The following is a 24,852-nucleotide window of genomic DNA, read 5'->3' on the forward strand; positions in this document are numbered from 1 at the left end:
CAGAAAACTGTCAGGCGTCCTCAGGTCTAAATGGGTTAAAGTGGTCCAATCTCTCTGTGCGTTTTATAAATATTGTACTAAATGAAAACAAGAGCTTAATTAATTGTGACTAAATATAAGGACTATACTGGATCCATCAGAAACATTATGTTCTTTTCCATTTCCTGAAAAATAGAGATTTTGACCTTAACTTTTCAGACATACAAGGTTGGACAAACAAGACTTCTGCCCGACATTGATACTTTACTTTTGCATTGCATTGAAGGACACCCTACTTCTTCCACAATTAATAACAGAAAATAATGACCAATTAAAACATCAAAGACAACAGTCAACTATTCAACTAAAAGAATAATTTCTCCTACTGGTATACCCTGCAGTGCCACATCAATACACCATGGAATTGTGGACACAATCCAACAATATCAAAACAATGCTTTAGTTTGGGTCCGACGTCTTGAGACTAAAAAGTCATCAAATGGTGGTCTGTGGCTCAAATAATGCAGAATAAATAATGGGCCTTGAAATGAAAAAGGTTGAAAACCACTATAGTAGGACGTTCATTTACAAAAGAAAACTCACAACAAGTGAGAATATGGAGGAGATAAGAGGTTTCTGCCCGACAGCAACGATATAGATATATAGAGCACCACGTCACTGTCAGTAGAGGGCGCCAGTCCCCAGGTTTGTGTACTTTTTATTTGCATTGAAATCCCCATAGGGGGGGGGGGGGGGGGATTTTAGAGCTCTTCATATAAGAACTGTTTGAAAAATAAACCGATCATCCCGGCCTTTTCACTCATGTGGATATGAAGCATCGACTGAAGGTGGAAATGTACCCCCCTGACAGAAAGGCCGGGATGATCGGTTTATTTTTCAAACACAGTTCTTATATGAAGCGACCTAAAATCGCTTCATATAAGAATTCCAATGGGGATTTCAATGCAAATTAAAAAAGACATGAACCTGTGTACTGGCGCCCTCTACTGACAGTGTTCGGTGCTCTATTGTCCAGCCCTAAGATCTGTAGACCTTCTTCAATACAGTACCTGAAACAGGTACATGATATGCAGGAAGCCCACCTATCGCATCCGCCGAGCATCAATATAAACGACGTGGCAGTGAGAGTCCATTCTGGACAGGAACCCCTTTTGGTGTTTTAAGCATTATGTTATACTTTAGCTGTTGAAAAATAGTGAAAATGTTATTCTTTCAGAGCGACTGTTTTCAACTCAAAATCTTTGCTTCTGGGGGAGGTCCCTGGAACTACATATTTTCAGATGGGGGTCCCTGGAACTACATATTTTCAGATGGGGGTCGGCGGGCAATTACATGGTCCTTGACATGAAAATGTTTGAGAACGACTGACATAGAAACATAGGGTTTTTCAGAAAACTGTCAAGATTTAGAAGACATTTGTAGAACCTTTGTAGACCATTTTGTAGACATTTGTAGAATATCACATCCTCCATTCACACATGGGGTTCGGAACGGGCCAACTCAACTCTTCCGTCAGTCTCTTTTTGAACACGTGGCCTCTCTATAGAACCCTAAAAGTTCCAAGAGTCTGTCATTGTAAAAGTTCCAGCGGTCACAAAGGGCTCGGCTGCGTTGAGCACACTGTAGTCTCTCCACACATTTCAAATGCTTCCTTCCTTCCTTCCTTCCGCCTAAACAATCTGTGCATTGGACGTCTGCCCCTCTCACCCACTTAACCCATTCTGACCTGAGATCAGATTCATACGAGTTTTCCACTGGACACACACTGGTCTGATTAACCCATTCTGACCTGAGATCAGATTCTAGAAATGTCAGTCGCTCTTCGATTTTTCAAAAATAGCAGACCTACAAGCTCGTATCGCGCCACTCGGTGGCGCGATATGAGCTTGTAGATCTGCTATTTTTCAATAGCTAAAGCATAACATGATGCTGACACCAAAATGGGTGCCCGGTCAGAATGGGTTAAGGGTTTCGTCTTTGCAGACACATACATGTGTCCTACGCTAAATCTAAAGCCAGATCCCGAAAATCTACCTATATCTTGGTTGCCAAATGTGCACGTGAGCACAGCTCTCACACACACAGTCACACACACACACACACACACACACACACACACACACACACACACGTTTTGCACTAAAGTATACTTCTTGTCCAATGAATAGCAATCTATCTAATATATAGCGATCTACAAGCTGCCTGGTTTGTGCCACTGTGAGCTTGTAGATCTGGCTATTTGACTTTATTTATTTTTGTTTTAACCACTTTTGGAAACTATATTGGAGTCGGGACTACTTTTGACAATACAATGAACCCCGAAAATGATGCGAGTTGATTGAAAGTAAAAAGGGTGCCAGTGCCATGTTATCATTGATGCTAGCCTGTGGCATAGCGTTCTACAGAGAGACCATGTTGTCATTAATGCTAGCCTGTGGCAGAGCGTTCTACAGAGAGACCATGTTGTCATTAATGCTAGCCTGTGGCAGAGCGTTCTACAGAGAGACCATGTTATCATCGATGCTAGCCTGTGGCAGAGCGTTCTACAGAGAGACCATGTTATCATTGATGCTAGCCTGTGGCAGAGCGTTCTACAGAGAGACCATGTTATCATCGATGCTAGCCTGTGGCAGAGCGTTCTACAGAGAGACCATGTTATCATTGATGCTAGCCTGTGGCAGAGCGTTCTACAGAGAGACCATGTTGTCATTAATGCTAGCCTGTGGCAGAGCGTTCTACAGAGAGACCATGTTGTCATTAATGCTAGCCTGTGGCAGAGCGTTCTACAGAGAGACCATGTTGTCATTAATGCTAGCCTGTGGCAGAGCGTTCTACAGAGAGACCATGTTGTCATTGATGCTAGCCTGTGGCAGAGCGTTCTACAGTGAGACAGAGGCCAGTGCTATATGTGGGACGCATACGTTGTGTCCGACGTACCAACAGTCCCGACAGGCATTAGTCCGACAGATGCGTGGCTGCGTGGTTAAGAAGACTCACCTGCGGCATCCCGACATGCGTTGCCGGTTAAGACACACGCGTGGCTTCCCTGTGAGGTTAGCATTAGGTTAGGGTTTGGGGGCAGGGCAGTGTTGTTTTTGGCAGAACATTTTGATTTGAGTTTTTAGTCATAGTCTCTTGAATTGTTTTCATTTAGTTTTAGTCGACTAATATGCGTGGGCCTTGATGCCGTCGTAATAATGACTGTTTTTACACCTGCTGAAAATGGCCGATCTACAAGCTCACAACGCGTCGCGCTGCGACACGTTGTGAGCGTGTAGATCGTCAATTTTCAGCATGCAACCGATTGTAAAATGACTGAAACTAGATCTCTTGTCCACTAGTCCCTTCCTAACATTTTAGGTTTAGGGTGTCGGAGTAATGCCTGTCGACTAGTTAGTACGTCGGAAAACCAACACATGCACTTGTGCTGTTAGTCAGGGGATATTAATACAATCTGGGAATACATTTCTTACCAAGAATTTTCTTCACCAATGTGTGCAAAACCAATGCTTGCAATGGATTCAGAATGATGAAACCCCCCCTAGGTTGACACGTCACATGCTATTTAAAGCATAATGACATTTAGAACATTTTGCCATATATTGGCTGTTGATGGTACCCCGACTTTCAGCAGCTGTCAAAACTTCCCCATGTTCGAATGCCACCGCCCGTTAAAAATAGCTAAAATCGCTAAAAACTAAAGAAAGCAGCAAATGAAAATAAAATTAAAATAACACTCATCTTTTACTTCCTCTAATGACAACCTAAAACATGAACATTGGGGTGGTTGAATATAAACCAATGTGGGATATGTTAGTACTAGACACCTTTACAAAACACACTGGTGAAGAAAATTCTTGGTAAGAAATGCATTCCCAGATTTGACATTAATACTGATAATATTCCCTGACTACCTGTATATGTGTAATTATTGACGTTGGCCTGTCTGAGGCCAGTGCTATGTATCCCCCATGGCAGCGCTCTGGGCCGCAGTGAGACCCAGGCCAGTGCTATGTACTGAGGCCGCTGGAGATGGCCTCGTAGCCGACGGACACCAGCGTCATAACGCTGTTCTCCATCGTCTCCTCCTCCTCCTCCGACTTGCTGTGCGTCACCGTCGTCATCGTCGTCATCATCTGGGACGGTCCTCCTCCTCCGGCCGCCAATTCCGCCGCGATGGCCGCGGTGGATCTGTTTCCGCCTTCTCCCGCGCCGTCCAGCCGGGCCTTCTTCTTCCAGCTCTTCCCCCCTCGGCCGCGCCCGCCCATCACCTTGGCCGTGGTCTTGGCCAAGCCGCCTCCGGAGGTCGTTCTGTGCAGCTTCATGTCACCAACGCCGCCAATGTCCAGGGCTGTCACCGTTAAAAGAATATATACGTTGGGGTTTTTTTTTACCATTAATTGTCACACAAAGTAATTTGCCCATTAACAACCCATTTAGGCCCGAGCAAAGATTTGAGTTAAAGGTTTTATGACATTCATTTTAATTTATTTTTCTTTTTTCTTTTAGGTTTTATGACCTCAATTACACCCAAAAAAACCTGAACTTTGAACATTCAGTGGATTTTCTGTGGTCTGAAGTTTTCTTTGGGGTTCTTTGGGCCTTTTGAGCTACAATGAAAACAGGCAACACAGTGAAACAGTGACATCTGCTGGCAAATCCCATTGACATATATGGGATTTGCAGTAAGTGATGTCACTTACTGCCGGCAAATCAGAGCACCTGTTTGAGCCAGAAAACCCCAGATCACAGAAAATCTACTGAATGTTAAAAGTTCATGTTTTTTGGGTGCAATTGAGATTAGAAAACCTAAAAAAAACAAGATACAATAATCATTTCTTCTTCTGTTTTCTACAGTTAAATGCTGCAATTTGTAAAACAAATGGCAAAAATATGACTATGACACGTTGCTAACCCTAACCCCCCCCCCCCCCCCCCCAAAAATAATAATAATTGTGATTAAGATTATCTCAAGTGATCGCGATTAGACTATATAGGGATTATGTAACAATAACGGAGACAGTCCTACCGCCGTTGTCGCCGCTCCCGTAGGGGCGTGGCTTGCGGTGGCGCCTGCGGACGCGCCTCATGGGCGGGCCCGAGTCGGCCGGGTCGGAGGCGGCCGCCCCCGACAGGATGCGGATCTGCCGGTCGATCACCATGCCCACCATGTCCAGGGCCACGTCCAGCATGCCCAGGCCCAGGCCGTGGGTCACGTTGTGGAACGCTCCGCCGTGCTCCGGGTCCCGGAAGCATTTCCTCATGTCCTCCAGGTGGTTCCTGGTGGGACGCACGCGCACACACACACACACAAACACACACACACACACACAGTATTTTAGACAGAGGGCCGAGACAGATTTTTTTATTTTTTTTGCCCATTCTGACCTGAGATCAGATTCTAAAAATGTCTTCTACATCCTGACCGTTTTCTGAAAAAGCTATGTTTCTATGTCAGTGGTTCTTTGATTTTTCAAAATAAATAGCAGACCTACAAGCTCGTAGCGCGCCACTCGGTGGCGTGCTATGAGCTTGTAGATCTGCTATTTTTCAATAGCTAAAGCATGACATAACACCAAAAGGGGTTCCCGCCTAAAATGGGTTAAAACAGGTGTTTTGGCCTGGGCCGTGGCTCAGCGGTCCAGGCACTTTGGCTGGTATAATCCAGTCTGGCAGTGTGCCGCGGGTTCGACTCCCGATCCCCACGGCCTTTACTGCATGTCACCCCCCCCATCTCTCTCCCCATTTCCTGTCAGCCTACTGTCTGTCCCTCCATTAAAAATATATATCAAATAAAGGTGAAAGCCACAAAAAAGCAGGTGTTTTAACCCATTTAGACCCGAGAGCAGCTTCTACAAATGTCTTCTAAATCATGACAGCTTTCTGGGGAAAGAAAGCCTATGTTTCTGTATCTATTTCATGTTAAGGTCCCCCAGAATTATATGTAATTGGCCGTGGATCCCAATCTCAAAATATGTAGTTCCAGAAGAAAAATATTTGAGTTAAAAACATTCGCTCTGAAAGAATATTATATATTCAAAGATTGTTCAGGATTGGAAGAAAAATAAATAGCAGATGTACAAGCTCGTAGCGTGGCACTCGGTGCCGCGCTACGAGCTTGTAGATCTGCCACCAGTATTTCTCAAGTATGACATAATGCCTTAAGACACCAAAAAGGGTGTCCAGAATGGATTAGCTGCATAAAAGGTGGTGAATTTGGTAGGCCAAAATATAAGACGGCAACAGGACTATATAGTGCGGCGGTTAAGCTCATATATGGAAGGTATTGTGCATTTTATGACTAAAGCATGAAACTTTCAGGATATCATATACACACCCCAAATGTTTGATTTCAGACGCGGAAACACTTTCTGACTGACGTCTGGTGACCTCAGAATTGCATTTTTTGCACGTTTTGCTCCATTATTTTCCACTATAATAATAATGTTTGTTAAATGGAATAATAACGTATAACAGACACACAGACATACTTGGTCTCTATGATCTTGGACCAGTGCTGGACCGTGTTGGTCTCTGGGATGAGATGCTTGGCCATGCTGCCGTAATCCACGTAGTCCTGAGCAAAGTCCTTCATGTCCGCACACAGCGCCTTTGTGTCTCCTATGAACACAATACAATACAAAGTCCTTCATGTCAGCACACAGCGCCTTTGTGTCTCCTATGAACACAATACAATACAAAGTCCTTCATGTCCGCACACAGCGCCTTTGTGTCTCCTATGAACACAATACAATACAAAGTCCTTCATGTCAGCACACAGCGCCTTTGTGTCTCCTATGAACACAATACAATACAAAGTCCTTCATGTCCGCACACAGCGCCTTTGTGTCTCCTATGAACACAATACAATACAAAGTCCTTCATGTCAGCACACAGCGCCTTTGTGTCTCCTATGAACACAATACAATACAAAGTCCTTCATGTCAGCACACAGCGCCTTTGTGTCTCCTATGAAAACAATATAATACAGAGTCCTTCATGTCCGCACACAGCGCCTTTGTGTCTCCTATGAACACAATGCAATACAAAGTCCTTCATGTCAGCACACAGCGCCTTTGTGTCTCCTATGAACACAATACAAAGTCCTTCATGTCAGCACACAGCGCCTTTGTGTCTCCTGCAAGAACACCAATACAATTAATAGAAGATTTGAGAACAGATTAATCTCATTAGAGAGAAAAAACATCAGTTGTGCTGATTAGTGATTAGACAGAGTTTTGTCAGAGAAAGCAGCAGCATATTATTGGCTTATATGGAACGAAAAGGGCATGTATGAATGTGCGTGTGAATCCATGTAAAGCGCCTTGGATAAAGGATAAAGGATGAAGGCGCTATATAAATGCACCATTTTAGTTATTACCTTCAGTGAGCTTGGAGAAGGAGGAGGACACAGCCGTGGTGGTGCTGGGGGTCAGGCCCTGTGTGTGTGTGTGTGTGTGTGTGTGTACCTTCAGTGAGCTTGGAGAAGGAGGAGGACACAGCCGTGGTGGTGCTGGGGGTCAGGCCCTGTGTGTGTGTGTGTGTGTGTGTGTGTGTGTGTGTACCTTCAGTGAGCTTGGAGAAGGAGGAGGACACAGCCGTGGTGGTGCTGGGGGTCAGGCCCTGTGTGTGTGTGTGTGTGTACCTTCAGTGAGCTTGGAGAAGGAGGAGGACACAGCCGTGGTGGTGCTGGGGGTCAGGCCCTGTGTGTGTGTGTGTGTGTGTGTGTGTGTGTGTGTGTGTGTGTGTACCTTCAGTGAGCTTGGAGAAGGAGGAGGACACAGCCGTGGTGGTGCTGGGGGTCAGGCCCTGTGTGTGTGTGTGTGTGTGTGTGTGTGTGTACCTTCAGTGAGCTTGGAGAAGGAGGAGGACACAGCCGTGGTGGTGCTGGGGGTCAGGCCATGTGTGTGTGTGTGTGTGTGTGTGTGTGTGTGTGTGTGTGTGTGTGTGTACCTTCAGTGAGCTTGGAGAAGGAGGAGGACACAGCCGTGGTGGTGCTGGGGGTCAGGCCCACGACGTTCAGAGACTCCAGAAGGCTCTTCTTGCTGGCCGGACCGCGGCTGACGCGCGTGTAGGCCGCCAGCGAGCGCAGGGACATCTTCTCTGGGCTCTGCAGACGCCGCTTGATCTCCTCGTACGAGATCAGGTACTTCCCTACAGGAGGGGGGGGGGGGGGAGGGGGAGGGTGGGAGGTTAAATCAATTAACCCATTTAGCATTTAGGCCTGACGTCGAAATAATTTAAAAAAAAAGTCTTCCGAAAGAATATATGGTTCAAAGATTTGTGCCGCATTTTCACGATTAAAAAAAAAATAGCAGACCTACAAGCTCGTAGCGCGCCACTCGGTGGCGCGCTATGAGCTTGTAGATCTGCTATTTTTCAATAGTTAAAACACCAAAAGGGGTTCCCGTACGCGTACAGAATGAGTTAAAATAATAATAATAAGTGTTAACACCCTGAGCGGCAAGGACGGAGTTCTCCGCCCTATCAATTAGTAACGCCCAGTGCTCAGGACGGAGATTGATCAAAAGGATACATGTGGACTACATATTGTCCCAGTAAGACAGCCCTCCGCTATCCACAAGGAGGAGCAGTGCACCAAAGCATTATGGGAATTGTAGTCCAGGGAAGGACGTGAGCCCAGTGACGATGACATCATGGATCTAAAATATCTAAAACCACATATTGCACGCATAAAGACTCCCAGGAAAGTGTTCAAAATCTTCTAAACGTCATTAACATGGTGAAGTGTCCCTTAAATGAGAGGGATTTTTTTTGGCTTTATAGTTTAAGCCCTGCATATAGCCACACAACTGACTGACTGACTGACTGACTGCCTGACTGACTGCCTGACTGACTGACTGACTGCCTGACTGACTGCCTGACTGCCTGCCTGCCTGACTGACTGACTGACTGCCTGACTGACTGACTGACTGACTGACTGCCTGACTGACTGACTGACTGACTGACTGCCTGACTGCCTGCCTGACTGCCTGACTGCCTGCCTGCCTGCCTGCCTGACTGACTGACTGACTGCCTGACTGCCTGACTGACTGCCTGACTGACTGACTGCCTGACTGCCTGCCTGACTGCCTGACTGCCTGACTGGCTGACTGACTGACTGACTGACTGACTGCCTGACTGCCTGCCTGACTGACTGACTGGCTGACTGACTGACTGACTGACTGACGGCCCTCAAACACTTACGAGCCTTGGAGCCCTTCATATTGGGGTCCAACAGTACTTACGAGCCTTGGAGCCCTTCATATTGGGGTCCAACAGTACTTACGGGCCTTGGAGCCCTTCATATTGGGGTCCAACAGTACTTACGGGCCTTGGAGCCCTTCATATTGGGGTCCAACAGTACTTACGGGCCTTGGAGCCCTTCATGTTGGGGTCCAACAGTACTTACGGGCCTTGGAGCCCTTCATGTTGGGGTCCAGCAGTACTTACGGGCCTTGGAGCCCTTCATGTTGGGGTCCAGCAGTACTTACGAGCCTTGGAGCCCTTCATATTGGGGTCCAACAGTACTTACGGGCCTTGGAGCCCTTCATATTGGGGTCCAACAGTACTTACGGGCCTTGGAGCCCTTCATGTTGGGGTCCAACAGTACTTACGAGCCTTGGAGCCCTTCATGTTGGGGTCCAACAGCGATGACACCTCAGCGAAGGGCATGACGTGCTGTGCTCCCTGTGGGCTCAGGGAGGCTGCCATCATCATGTCCCCCTCGTCCCCCATGGTGTCTGCGCTCTGCTGCACTGCCCCCGGGTCAGACACCTGCATGGAGGGAGGGGTCGGCAGCGCCATCACATGGAATAAAGCAGAAATACAAATCAATATCGAGGCTTAAAAATGTTGTTAACATGATGTTTTAGGGCAGGCCGACCGGGTGCAGTACTTAGTTCAGACTGTTCATTGGTCCGACAAAACGACAACCTACTTCAATCCCTCATGAGCTAACCATAACCGCAGGCACGGGAGCGACGCATGTCGGACTAATGCTATGTGCGGATCCCGGCCGACCAGCTGAAGAAATCGAAGATTTGAGCTTGCTTTTATGACATTTCTGAGACCATTCGTGTTCCTGGAAGACGATGCACACACAGATGAAACGCACCAATGGACAGACTTGATGCACACACAGATGAGACACACCAACGGACCGACTTGCGGAAACAACAGTCGGACATAATAATATAATAAATTAAACTTTACTAAAACAACTTTTTTAAACAAAGTTTCAAAGTGCTTGAGCAATAATGACATAATTACAACGATGGAAACATACAAAATAAGCAATAATACAAGAAATGACTTAAGGAGGTAAAAAAGACCAACCCATATAAATGTGTTTTTAAGAGAGATTTAAAACTCGACATGCGGTCGAACATGCGGCTGCTTGCGGTTATAGGGTTAGGTTAGGGTCTGAGGTAGGTTGTCGGTCTAATGACAGTCAGGACAAAGCTATGTTTCTATGTCAGTCGTTCTTTGATTTTTCAAAAATAGCAGACCTACAAGCTCATAGCGCGCCACCGAGTGGCGCGCTATGAGCTTGTAGATCTGCTATTTTTTCAATAGCTAAAGCATAACATAATGCTAAGTAACACCAAAAGTGGTTCGCGCCCCAAAATGGGTTAATTAAAGGACCACTTCACCACTTTTCAACCTATCTTCATATAATAGGTCCTCAATAATAATGAAAAAATGGCGCAATTTTCTTTTTGTGTCTCATAGGAGGGCTGTGTGGGCAGTTCAGAAACCGTCTTCCAGTGACATCATCGATGGGGAATACAAGCAATACAAACTGCATGCTTTCTAGTCCTGAAAAGTTGCAATGCGAAAATGGAAGCCATCGTTCTCACGACAATGAAAATCTAAACAACTTTGTAAAAACATCTTGTTTAAAAAATAATCTGCCTAATGATGATGTCACTGGAAGACGGTTTCTAAACTGCCCACAGCCCTCCTATGAGACACAGACTGAGTAGAAGAAAATCGTGCCATTTTATCATGATTATTAGTGAGGACCTATTATATGAAGACAGGTTGAAAAGTGGTGAAGTGGTCCTTTAAGTGATATCAGTCTCCATTACCTGCATGATGTGTGTCTCCATGTGAGGCTGCTGCATGTGGCTCTGGACATGATGGTGAGCCTGGGTCATGACCTCCGACCCCGCCATCTGATCCTGTACCTGCTGTCCGTGGTGTCCGTGTAGGTCATGTACTTGTTGCCCATGGTGTACCATGGTGTTGTCAGCCAGCCCCTGCAGCGTCATGCCCGCCTGTAGGGGGCGCAAGAGTGCCGGTTTAATCAATATGATATATTGATTGTCTCTTATCGGGTGGAAACCGCTTCGAGGATACTTTATATAATTATATTATATTATTTTATTATATTATATATTTTTATACTTTTGTGGCGTTGCAGTATGATCAAGTACTGGGCGTCAATTTACGATAAAACACAACAAGTTAAAACATGGAGATGAGGTTTCTGCCCGACGACAGCAACGATTATATGAAATACTGTAAAGGCTCATTCATAGTCTGGATTTTCGGTGGTGAGGTGACCACCCCTCCGGTGGTGAGGTGACCACCGCTCCGGTGGTGAGGTGACCACCCCTCCGGTGGTGAGGTGACCACCGCTCCGGTGGTGAGGTGACCACCGCTCCGGTGGTGAGGTGACCACCGCTCCGGTGGTGAGCCGACCACCGGAGCTGAAATAACGTTGAGCGGTGGTGAGTAAAAACAGAGAGAAGGTGGTTTGCTCTTCACCGCGGCTCGTGACGTCATGTTGTAGTTCGGTGGTCACCCCACCACCGTAAATCCAGTCTATGTATGAGCCTTAAGATGGGCCTAATTGGCTTCAGGGGTGGGTTGAAATGTTGCACGAATAATATAATAATGACAGCCGGAACGTAGATGGGCACCCGGGCCGTGAGCAGTATGGGTTGGCGTTATCATTTAGTTTTAGTCACATTTCTGTCACCTGGAATGTTTTAGGGTTATATTTTAGTCGACTAAATCACCTGTAGATTTAGTCGACTAAAATCTTATATTTAGCCGACTAAATCTACAGGTGATTTAGTCGACTAAAATGTATTTTGGCGGGCCTTGATGTCTGATGTAATGACTGTTTTGACATTTGCTGAAATTGGCAGATCTACAAGCTCAGAACTGAGAACGTTTGTAGACCTGCTATTTTCAGCATGCAACCAAGTGTAAAATGACTTATACTGGATCTCTTGTCCACTATAGTCCCTTCCTAAAAATGTTGTCTAGTTTTTATTTGTTGACGGAATTGTCAATATATTTAGTCTTAGTCATCATAGCATAGTTTTTATTTAGTTTCCATCAGTGGAAAAAGGTAGTCGACGAACATTTTTCGTAGTTTTAGTCGACAAAATCAACACTGGACTTGATCACCCCGGCTGGGTCACCTGAGTGGACTTGATCACCCCGGCTGGGTCACCTGAGTGGACTTGATCACCCCGGCTGGGTCACCTGAGTGAGGGGACATTATGTTGTTGTGTATGCTGTCCTCGCATGTCTTGTAATGTCAGTTTTGTTTAGTGTTCAATGTACTATTATGTACTAATGGACTATACGGATAAAGTTTAGCATCTTTACTAATTCCGGTGTATTTACATCGCAATTTGGTTGTAATGTTCATGAATATGCTTGTCCCGTCGAAATAAACAAATAAAGTATTATTAGTATTTATATATATATATATATAAAACAAATTAAACTAATAACATTATTGATTCCTCAATAGAAGAATGGCTAATAAAATCACATGTACATGTGTTTGCATCCGTGTGGTTTTTGGCAGCAAATTTTTATTTTAACTTTAGTCATAGTCTTTTGAATAGTTCTAATTTAGTTTTTAGTCACATTTTAGTCACCCAGAATGTTTTAGTGTTTTTTTAGTCGACTAAATGTCATGACATTTAGTCGACTAAAATGTAGTCGACTAAATGTCATGAGATTTTAGTTGACTAAATTTACGCTTGATTTAGTCGACTAAAATGGAGTTTGGCGAGCATAAATGCCGTTGTAATGCCTAATTTTACACTTGCAACCAAGCTTAAAATGACTTATACTGGATCTTTTGTCCACTAGTCCCTCCCTAACATTTTAGTCTAGTTTTTACATATTGACGAAATTGTCGATATATTTAGTTAGCTTTAGTCATCATAGCTTAGTTTTCATTTAGTTTCTATTTAGTTTTCGTCAGTGAAGAAAAAGGTACTCGACGAACATTTCTCGTCTTAGTTTTATAGTCGACGAAATCAACAGTGGTTTGCATCCCTCCCTGCGCAGTGCCCACCATGAGGCAGCGGTGGCCCAACGGTTTGCATCCCTCCCTGCGCAGTGCCCACCATGAGGCAGCGGTGGCCCAACGGTTTGCATCCCTCCCTGCGCAGTGCCCACCATGAGGCAGCGGTGGCCCAACGGTTTGCGGAGCGGTCTTGATATCGGAAGGTCGCTAGTTCGTATCCCCGGACCGGCACGTTAAAATTACCACCGCTGAAGTGCCCTTGGACAAGGCATTGAACCTCTAGCCTGGTTAATAAACCAGACCGAATCAGCCGTTGGCAAAAATAAATTGCCTGCCGGCGGATTTCGGTCTGGAGAGGCTCAATTGTACGCCCATTTCCTACACCAGAGAATGTGGGCGGCCAATCGGGACACGGTATGCAATATGGGCGGGCTTTGGTACAGTGACTTTCAATGCTTGAGACCTTTGACTGACAGTAGCTCTGACCAATTGCGTCAAAGAGAAAATGTTTCCCTGGAAATGAAATCCAAGCTGAGCCTCCCCAGACTAATATCCCGCGGTCCGTGCGATATTAGTCTGGTTTATTAACCAGGCTATTGAACCTCTACCATGAAATGTTCTATGAGCAGGCTGTAAACAAGTTCTTGAGCTTAGTCCAGTTACCCTGGGTAAACGTAGTACCTTTCCTTTCCTTACCTGTCCCATGCTGTTGCTTTGATCCTGCTGGGTGTGGTGGAAGATGCCCATGACGGGTTTGACCAGCCTGAACAGCATGTTGCCCTGGGCGTCCAGACCCAGCATCTGACCGCTCGCCTGCTCCATGTCGCTCTCTGTCCGACCCAAACGCACACGCTTGATCAACCTGCCAGGGGTGGAGAGGAAGAAACCAAGTATGTGCGTTCACTCAAGTTGTGCGGTACCGTACTTTAAAAAGGGGAAACTTCACCCTGGTGGTGGTTTTAGATATTTTTAGATTTTAGCAGTGAGCCCAGTGTCTCTGATGTCATGGACACTGGGCTCACTTACTTCAGGGACTACATTGTCTCAGTAAAGGCCTATTCATAGTCTGGATTTTCGGTGGCGAGGTGACCACCGCTCCGGTGATGAGGTGACCACCGCTCCGGTGATGAGGTGACCACCACTCCGGTGGTGAGGTGACCACCGCTCCGGTGGTGAGGTGACCACCGCTCCGGTGGTGAGGTGACCACCGCTCCGGTGGTGAGGTGACCACCGCTCCGGTGGCGAGGTGACCACCTCTCCGGTGGTGAGGTGACCACTGCTCCGGTGGTGAGGTGACGACCGGAGCTGAAATAACGTTGAGCGGTGGTGAGTAAAAACAGAGAGAAGGGCTGGAGCGGTGGCGGTGGTTTGCTCTTCACCGCGGCTCGTGACGTCATGTTGTAGTTTGGTCACCTCACCACCGAAAGTCCAGACTGTGTATGAGCCTGAAGACGGCCCTCCCTCTATCCACAAGGAGGAGCAGTGGTGTTGGGTGAAATCACCCCTCAGCTAAATCTGAGATATACTGGGCAGGGTTTTTCCTTTTCTTTTACATGAGTTGGGTGTGTTATAATGTTGACTATATAGTTGTGTATATTCGTACTTCTTTAAATGTTTTGATGAATTGAAAATGGTGGGCCCAATTGTAAACAAGTGTAATGCTTTATGGTGTCGTCCACTCGCTGTTAACATTTTTGCATTGAGTTGTACTTGAAATCTACTGTAATTCTGCAAACTGTTAATAAATCAATCAATCAATCAATTAAAAAAGATGATAGAAAATCATTCAAGCAGCCAGCTCGTAGCATGGCTCGTTAGGTGATAGACTTTCAATCCATACCTCCTGGGTTGAGTGTGTTTGAATCCTGCTAACGCCAGTTAGGAAGTGCTTTGGTCCGATGATTCTACAAATGCCTTCTAAATCCTAACAGTTTTCTGGAAAAACCCATGTTTCTGTCAGTGGTACTCAGCCTTTTTCATATTTGGCCGTGGACCCCCATCTGAAAATATGTTGTTCCAAGGACCCCCCAGAAGCAACGATTTGAGTTAAAAACGTTCCCTCTGAAAGAATATATATTCAAAGATTTGCGCCACATTTTCACCTTTATTAAAAAAATAGCTAAAGTATAACATAATTATATAACACTAAAAGTGTAAGAAATGAGAGTACCTTTAACACCACTGTTAAGTGTTAACCTGATATAATAGGCTGATATACCGAATAGTAACGGTATGTAGATTAGGCTTTAGGTGTTAAGTTTATATCTGAATCTGGAGAGGAGAAATAAAATAAAATAAAACCTTCAATTTCAGGGTTTGTGTAATTCTTCACTATTTGCACTTCTCTGTTGGCGTTCAGTCGTGACAACATTCCAGTTATTTTTCGGACAAATTCTGGAAAACATAAACAGAACAATGATAATTAATTATACCACAGATATTTATGAAGATGACATGAAACTTTCCTATCGTCCATGCCTATTATTTCATACTGCAGTGGTGTTATGTAATGTTATGTACATAATTTGGTGTCACACCGAAAATAACGGATATACAAGCTCACAGTGCGTCGCAGACTCGACAAAGTGTGAGCTTGTAGATCTGCCAGTCACACTGCCACTAAACCTGCTCCAACGAACAGAGTTTGTTTCACTACAAACTCAAAACTACGCAACTTTTTCTTCAATAAAAACGCACAAGCAAATGGTGGCCTCATTCGGTCCGTTTCTGTCCAACCTGAGCTCTTTGGAAACAGCAGAGGAAGTCACTTTGTATGAATGACAATGATAAGCTGTGTGGAGCCACTGGCATTCTAGCCTTTATGTACAGAGATAAGTCCCCCCCTGTTTGTTTGTTTATGCTTTGTATATTTATAGTTTGTTTACTTTTGTGTTTTTATGTTTTATGTGCTCCGCCCTATGGTCTCTGAGTGTCTTGAATAAAGTTTGAATTGAATTGAATTCTCTTCTTTTCTCTATTTGACTTTACTTCATTTCTTGTACTTAACTTTCTTCTGCTTTACATTTTACAGTTCACTTTACTTTGTTCACTTCACTTCAACTGCTTTCTTCCTTCTGCACAGAGCTCTCTCTCTCTCTCAGTGATCTGCACAGTGCTCTCTCCTTCAGTGTAATGAGACTTCTGCCCTCTCTCACTCACAAACAGGTGTAACCAACAAGCTTAATTATCAGAACACAGATGCAACCAAGACACATAATTGAGAACCCTCAACACATAGAACACACTTATTAGAGCGACCCCAAAAGGACACATACAGAAACATGAAAACCTTGACATGGCTGCAGTAACAATACATAAAATGAAAAAGGGTATCACATCAGACTTTTTTTCCTCCCTGGAAATAAAAACGTCTGGGTTTCCGAGGCTATCTACATCCTGACAGTTTTCCATTCTGACCTGAGATCAGATTCTAAAAATGTCTTCTACATCCTGACAATTTTCCATTCTGACCTGAGATCAGATTCTAAAAATGTCTTCTACATCCTGACAATTTTCCATTCTGACCTGAGATCAGATTCTAAAAATGTCTTCTACATCCTGACAGTTTTCCATTCTGACCTGAGATCAGATTCTAAAAATGTCTTCTACATCCTGACAGTTTTCCATTCTGACCTGAGATCAGATTCTAAAAATGTCTTCTACATCCTGACAGTTTTCCATTCTGACCTGAGATCAGATTCTAAAAATGTCTTCTACATCCTGACAGTTTTCCATTCTGACCTGAGATCAGATTCTAAAAATGTCTTCTACATCCTGACAGTTTTCCATTCTGACCTGAGATCAGATTCTAAAAATGTCTTCTACGTCAGTCGCTCTTCTATTTTTCAAAAATAGCAGATCTACAAGCTTGTAGATCTGCTATTTTTCAATAGCTAAAGCACGGCATGATGCCAACACCAAAATGGGTTCCCGCCTAAAATGGGTTAAAGTGTGCATCAGCCTTTTGCTATAATGATGCATAAAATATCATCACTTCTGGTGTAAAGTAACTATAAGTGCATTTACTCACTGTACTTAAGTACCCCAAAAGGACACATACAGAAACATGAAAACCTTGACATGGCTGCAGTAACAATACATAAAATGAAAAAGGGTATCACTTGCCAAAAAAAACATTTGCTCTTTAGTAGGTTGACGTTTTGGTCGCTTCTTAGACGATCATCAGGACAGACAATCTGTCTAAGCCCCCGAAACGACCACCTAATAAAGAGAAACATTTTGGCCAAGTGTCTGTACTGACCTCTTCTTTGTCTTTCAAAGATACCCTTTTTCATAAATATGCTCTATTGCCCTACACACCTGTCACCAGCCTTTTGCTATAATGATACATAAAATATCATCACTTCTGGTGTAAAGTAACTATAAGTGCATTTACTCACTGTACTTAACAGTACCCGTTTTGGTGTTAGCATTACGTTATGCTTTAGCTATTTTTGTAAAATCGAAGAGCGACTGACATAGAAGACATTTTTAGAATCTGATCTCAGGTCAGAATGAAAACTGTCAGGATGTAGAAGACATTTTTAGAATCTGAACTCAGGTCAGACTCAGAATGAAAACTGTCAGGATGTAGAAGACATTTTTAGAATCTGATCTCATTCTCAGGTCAGAATGAAAACTGTCAGGATGTAGAAGACATTTTTAGAATCTGATCTCAGGTCAGAATGGAAAACTGTCAGGATGTAGCTAGAAGACATTTTTAGAATCTGATCTCAGGTCAGAATGAAAACTGTCAGGATGTAGAAGACATTTTTTTAGAATCTGATCTCAGGTCAGAATGGGTTAAGTACAATATTGAGGTATTCTTAGGATGTTCAGTACGTTTCTTCTACTCCACTACATCTTAGTGGCAAATATTGTAGTTTTACTCCACTGGGCAATTATTTGAAAACATGAGTTACTATACTTCCTTTGAAGATTTTGATTATTATTATTATTATTATTACAAAACGAAAACATACACAGTGATGCAAATAGCCTGCATCCTTAGACGCAATCATGTCACCTTTCCCCTCCAGGGGTCATGGGATGCAGTACTGTACTCAGTACTGTACCCAGTACAGGGTGAGATGGGACCCTGGGACCCATCTCTATAAGACCGCCCCTATAACCCATTCTGACCTGAGATCAGATTCATACGAGGTTTCCGCCGGACACACACTGGTCTGATGAACCCATTCTGACCTGAGATCAGATTCTAAAAATGTCAGTCGCTCTTCGATTTTTCAAAAATAGCAGACCTACAAGCTCGTATCGCGCCACTCGGTGGCGCGATATGAGCTTGTAGATCTGCTATTTTTAAATAGCTAAAGCATAACATGATGCTGACACCAAAATGGGTGCCCGGTCAGAATATGATAAGCTGCCGTCCCAGCCAGGACCCATTAGGCTACATTGAAAACCTATTTACATCACTGGCCCATTACTCATTATTACTCATTAGCCACTCCAACCTTTTACAAAGCCTATACATATATCACATATTCAGCCATTTGAAAATAGCCGGGTCTAGCTAGCTCACAGTCATTTTCAAAAGATTGTAATGCATTTCGAAAAGTTGTGAAATGGGACACTCTGCATAATGAGTACTTTCTGCTTGTAGTTAGGTATAAGTACTTTTGATTGAAAAATGCATTAACAGTTTGTAGAATTACAGTACATTTCAAGCACAAACTCAATACAAAGACTGTTAACTGTGAGTGGACGACCCAATTAAGCATTACACTTGTTTACAACAGGGTCCACTTTGTTAAATTCGTCAAAACATTTAGAGACATACAAATAGACACTTCTATGTAGTTAAAGAACAGAACAGGAATTCATCATAAAGGAAGCAAAAAGGGAAAAGAATACATATACAGTGAGGGGAATTGATACCAATATACTTTTGCCACATTTACTCAAGTAAGCCTAAACTCAATGCAGATCTACATTGATACTTTTACGTGTGAGTACTTTCCCCCCACCATCCACCACCACTCACTGATACAATATCATCATCATTCACTTCTTCACGTTTATAATAAACATCATGGCGGCGGAGGTTTCTTTACAACAACAACGACAACAACCACCACGCCATGTCCACGTATAGGCCTCGAACCAAACCTCCGTGATATCATAAATAACAAAGAAAAGGGGGTTCATTCATAGAAGTTCTGGACGTGTTTTTACACGACCGAACTGGAGCGCTGTAGCTCGCTCCACCGTCCTGTCCTATGTAGAGTAGACTCACCTATTTTTCCACCCTTGCTTTATAAACGGGAGACTGATCCTGGAACAGTGCGTCTGCCGAGCTAGGACATTTTCTCCATTTTCTCCCCCTCTCCGCCGCTGCTTCGGCGGGTTGCAAATCAGCTGCTGCCCCTCGGTCTGCTCGACGGTGGGCGTGGACCTGGACTATACTAACGCGAGAGGTGTGTGATCCCCGCCGCTCATTGGTTCCTGGAGTTATTCTCGCACGTCGCGGTCTCTTTCCCTGGCGCCGCGTTTTCATTGGACAAAAATGGTGTCCGTCAAGGAAGACTCATTTGTGGAAAAAGAACATTAATGTCAAATAGTCTAGTCCCCGATTATAATAAATAGCCTTTAATAACCCCGTTTGATAGGATATTTCCATTGGATAAAAAGGTAGTCTTATATACTCAGGCCAATAATCTTATTTCAGTTTTATAGTTATATGACTGTATTAGTTAGGAATAGTTGTTTGGATTCTGTCTGGATGGAGGGTGTCCTAACAAGGTAGATAAGTATTCATGAGGGCACCTGCCTTCATGTGGGAATGAGAACTATAGCCAAACTATTGTAATCAATTTGATTACATTTCTATTGTCTAGGGTGAGTGCGAGGGTGTGATGATTGATTGAATGATTGATTGATTGGTATATGTATTAACAGTACAATTCAAGTACAACTCAATACAAAAACTGTTAACTGTGAGTGGACGACGCCATAAAGCATTAGGCCTACACTTGTTTACAATAGGGCCCTCTATTTTCAATTCATCAAAAACAATGATCAGGGTAGGGTCCAAGATACACATGCAACGTCTGGGATTCGTATCCGGGTCTATCTTTTATTTTATTTTTATATTTACAGACAGTAGGCTGACAGGAAATGGGGGAGAGAGATGGGGGGGTGACATGCAGTAAAGGCCGTTCGGGATCGGGAGTCAAACCCACGGCACACTGCCAGACTTGGGCTACCGGCCAAGGGTGCCTGGACCGCTGAGCCACGGCCCAGGCCAGAAAGCCAACATCTTAACCACCAGAGTCTAGAAGACTAAAGGGTTATCCTTATAATCCGGCCATCCGGGGGAGATATTAGACTTTTAGACTGACCATGGCTGAGGTTGTGAGACACTCTGCTACACTAAGGGGATCAGTACGTGTGCCCATGTATGTATCTCTCTCTGTCAGTAGAGTGCACTAGCAACAATTATGCTACGTCATACGTCATGCTACGTTACTTTCAAAGCTGCATGGCCTGAACAGGCATCTACCAGGAGACCACAAGGGGAGGTAAATGTAATTTCCCATAGAAAGGAGGTGTCATTCAGTTTGTCCTTTTTCTCCTTTGTACATACTGTAGGCCTAATAGGCCTATAGTGTTTTGCATTTGTTGAGGACATGAATTATTGTGATATTTGTATGCAATGTTGATTAACAATGGAAACAAGTCCACAGAACTTTTCTTTGTGTTATTTTGTAACTCTCTGAGTCTGAAACCACCTATACTGCATGCACTGGCGTGTGTGCTTTCTTGTATAACCACCATACACTTCAAAGCCTGCAGGAAACACATATAAAAACATGGACATGCAATAAATCACAGCGTTCTTATTTTAGAGATCCCCACTTCACAGCAAATCAGGCTGGAACCCAGGCTAAAGGAATGTTGTTGCAAAAAGATAAAGCCAAGGTCATTGTGATTTCACATCCCATCCCCCCACGCCCACGGCACAGCTGAGCAAATGTCATGCTGTGTAAAGTGTAAACTGCTGCATGAGGAAGAAAGAGATGCTGTTTCTTCCTCTGTTGTATAAGCCGCTGGGCTTTATTTCACCCATTATTAAACCGAAATGGATTGTCTCGCTCACACTCTTGTGTTTTTTCTTCTACTGCTGGACTTATTAGAAGGTAAGTACTAATCCTGGTCTCTAAAACTACCTCCCCCTGGCCAGCCGGGGCGCCTGATGGAGGGGAAAGGAACTGGTCGGAATAACGTGTCCCTTCCACGCGCTACGTCCGGCCGGGGAAATTCCCCTCTGTCAGGTGAAAAGAAGCAGCTTGGACTCCTCATGCATAGAAGGAGGCATGAGGTCAGTCCGCTGCCCCCCCAGGTTGGCAGAGGAAGTGTAGCGCCCAGGATTACATTAGATAATTATATAATAGTTAATAGTTAATATAATAGTATATAATAGTTTTTCATTAGTTTAACATGGCTATGTCTCTCCTCTCCAGAGCTCTGCCTAGTAGACTACCCCCCTCTCTCTCTCTCTCTCTCTCTCTCTATGGCTCTGGTGGCGTACGTGGTGACCATGGTGACGCATGACCATTGACCCATTTGACCGCATGTAACAACCCCCACTAGGCTTTGCTTTTTAATGTGTAGCCTACGTAGCTGCTGGAGGCGGCGAGGCGCTGCTCCAAGTCTTTTGGACGTTGCATCTGCCGGTGTGAACGACTTTCATTTAAAAACAAACAAATGGATCATCTCGCTCGCACAATTTTGTTTTTTCTACTAGTGGACTTCTCAGAAGGTAGGTTAATTTAATTCAAATAAATGTTAACATGGCCATAATAAGCTAATAATTAAAGCCATGAGGTCAGTCCCCCCCCCCCCCCCCCCAGGTTGGCAGAGGAAGTGTAGCGCCCAGGATTACATTAGATAATTGGCACTGGGTGAAAAGAAAACTGGGTTACAAAATCGTGGGATAAAATTTTATTTTGGAATTACAGGCTATCATTTGTTTTACTCTTATTCTTTGGAGATATTTAACTTTTAATGACAAAGAAATAATACCATTGGTGTACGCTTTTTGATACAGTAAAAGGGTGTGTGAATAGGGGAAGAGGATCTATGTCAGTGTGTGGGAACTGGGAAATGCAAACAATTAAGGTGCGTCAACAAAGAAAAAAAGTGCCACTGCTGTAGCAGTCGTAAGCCTGGGTAGTGGCCGAGTCTATAGCGCAGTCACATGATTGTGGGGGTGTCCGCATGACAATAAAGGACTTTTAAGACCTTTTTAACACCAACATTTTTTTTTACCATCACTGCATCAAAAGTAAGGCGCTGCTCCAAGTCTTTTGGACGTTGCATCTGCCGGTGTGAACGCACCATATGCCTGCTCCGAAAAACACAATGATAGGGACCCCCGACTTTCATTTAAAAACAAACAAATGGATCATCTCGCTCGCACAATTTTGTTTTTTCTACTAGTGGACTTCTCAGAAGGTAGGTTAATTTAATTCAAATAAATGTTAACATGGCCATAATAAGCTAATAATTAAAGCCATGAGGTCAGTCCGCTGCCCCCCCCCCCCCCCCCCCCCCCCCCAGGTTGGCAGAGGAAGTGTAGCGCCCAGGATTACATTAGATAATTGGCACTGGGTGAAAAGAAAACTGGGTTACAAAATCGTGGGATAAAATTTTTGACAGACAGACAGACAGACAGACAGACAGACAGAAAGACAGATTTAGCTCAAACACCATTATAATTACCCCGCCCCCCCCCCAATTCCTCCTTCAACATACACACATCAAAAGTTAAAATGTTTAGCTTATTTTGGAATTACAGGCTATCATTTGTTTTACTCTTATTCTTTGGAGATATTTAACTTTTAATGACAAAGAAATAATACCATTGGTGTACGCTTTTTGATACAGTAAAAGGGTGTGTGAATAGGGGAAGAGGATCTATGTCAGTGTGTGGGAACTGGGAAATGCAAACAATTAAGGTGCGTCAACAAAGAAAAAAAGTGCCACTGCTGTAGCAGTCGTAAGCCTGGGTAGTGGCCGAGTCTATAGCGCAGTCACATGATTGTGGGGGTGTCCGCATGACAATAAAGGACTTTTAAGACCTTTTTAACACCAACATTTTTTTTTACCATCACTGCATCAAAAGTAAGGCGCTGCTCCAAGTCTTTTGGACGTTGCATCTGCCGGTGTGAACGCACCATATGCCTGCTCCGAAAAACACAATGATAGGGACCCCCGACTTTCATTTAAAAACAAACAAATGGATCATCTCGCTCGCACAATTTTGTTTTTTCTACTAGTGGACTTCTCAGAAGGTAGGTTAATTTAATTCAAATAAATGTTAACATGGCCATAATAAGCTAATAATTAAAGCCATGAGGTCAGTCCGCTGCCCCCCCCCCCCCCCCCCCCCCCCCAGGTTGGCAGAGGAAGTGTAGCGCCCAGGATTACATTAGATAATTGGCACTGGGTGAAAAGAAAACTGGGTTACAAAATCGTGGGATAAAATTTTTGACAGACAGACAGACAGACAGACAGACAGACAGAAAGACAGATTTAGCTCAAACACCATTATAATTACCCCGCCCCCCCCCCAATTCCTCCTTCAACATACACACATCAAAAGTTAAAATGTTTAGCTTATTTTGGAATTACAGGCTATCATTTGTTTTACTCTTATTCTTTGGAGATATTTAACTTTTAATGACAAAGAAATAATACCATTGGTGTACGCTTTTTGATACAGTAAAGGGGTGTGTGAATAGGGGAAGAGGATCTATGTCAGTGTGTGGGAACTGGGAAATGCAAACAATTAAGGTGCGTCAACAAACAAAAAAAGTGCCACTGCTGTAGCAGTCGTAAGCCTGGGTAGTGGCCGAGGCTATAGCGCAGTCACATGATTGTGGGGGTGTCCGCATGACAATAAAGGACTTTTAAGACCTTTTTAACACCAACATTTTTTTTTACCATTACTGCATCAAAAGTAATCAACAAACTATACTATAAAAACTGGTCAAACATTGGCCAAGTTGTCACAGAATAGGAAAGAGAAAAAACATTTTGAAAAAAGCTGATCTACAAGCCTCGTGTTGTGCGCTATTTTCAAATCAACACCACAAACTAGACAAAGTTAGAATATTCTCTGAATCCGGACGCAGGTCATTCCATTACAAAGCTCCATTTGACTGGAACAATCTTCCTCTTTCTCTCAGATCTGTGACCTCTCCTGTGTGCTGAAACAGTGAATGTCGGATCATAAATAGCCTCGGAAACATTTTTAAACATGAAAAAGAAAATATTCAAAACCTTCTGTAGACACTAATCCTTACTTCAGGTGCCCACTCTTCCTTGTACCCACTCGTGCCCGCAAAGTGCCCACATATGTGGGCACCCAGGAGGCCCACATGTCCCTAGTACCCACTCTACCTATAGCCTACTGCAGTTTTCCCTGTGCCCTCTTCTCCCCAAAGTGCCCACTTTTCTCCTCTCCAAATTGCCTACTCTGCCAGGTGCACAGACTCATGCATGTCCACTATTCCAATGTGCCCAGTTTGCCATAGTGCCCA

The 24,852-nt window shown here is 44.0% G+C and overlaps 1 protein-coding gene across 1 annotated transcript; it reads right to left on the minus strand.

The window, feature by feature from the left end:
* On the minus strand, positions 1-24,692 carry LOC310874758 (uncharacterized protein; the record flags this gene model as incomplete). The annotated part of the gene is made up of 12 exons (XM_083787621.1): positions 1-4,351; positions 5,030-5,280; positions 6,492-6,621; positions 7,954-8,154; positions 9,618-9,777; positions 11,094-11,282; positions 13,982-14,147; positions 19,542-19,705; positions 21,925-21,975; positions 22,577-22,627; positions 23,416-23,491; positions 24,616-24,692. The coding sequence occupies 12 exons, from the start codon at positions 24,690-24,692 to the stop codon at positions 4,011-4,013; spliced, it is 1,857 nt and encodes a 618-aa protein (XP_083643747.1). The 3' UTR covers positions 1-4,010.
* Between the last annotated feature and the right edge of the window lie 160 nt (positions 24,693-24,852).

This window comes from Protomyctophum parallelum (genome assembly GCF_964188405.1).
Source record: "Protomyctophum parallelum genome assembly, chromosome: 17".
Lineage (NCBI taxonomy): Eukaryota > Metazoa > Chordata > Actinopteri > Myctophiformes > Myctophidae > Protomyctophum > Protomyctophum parallelum.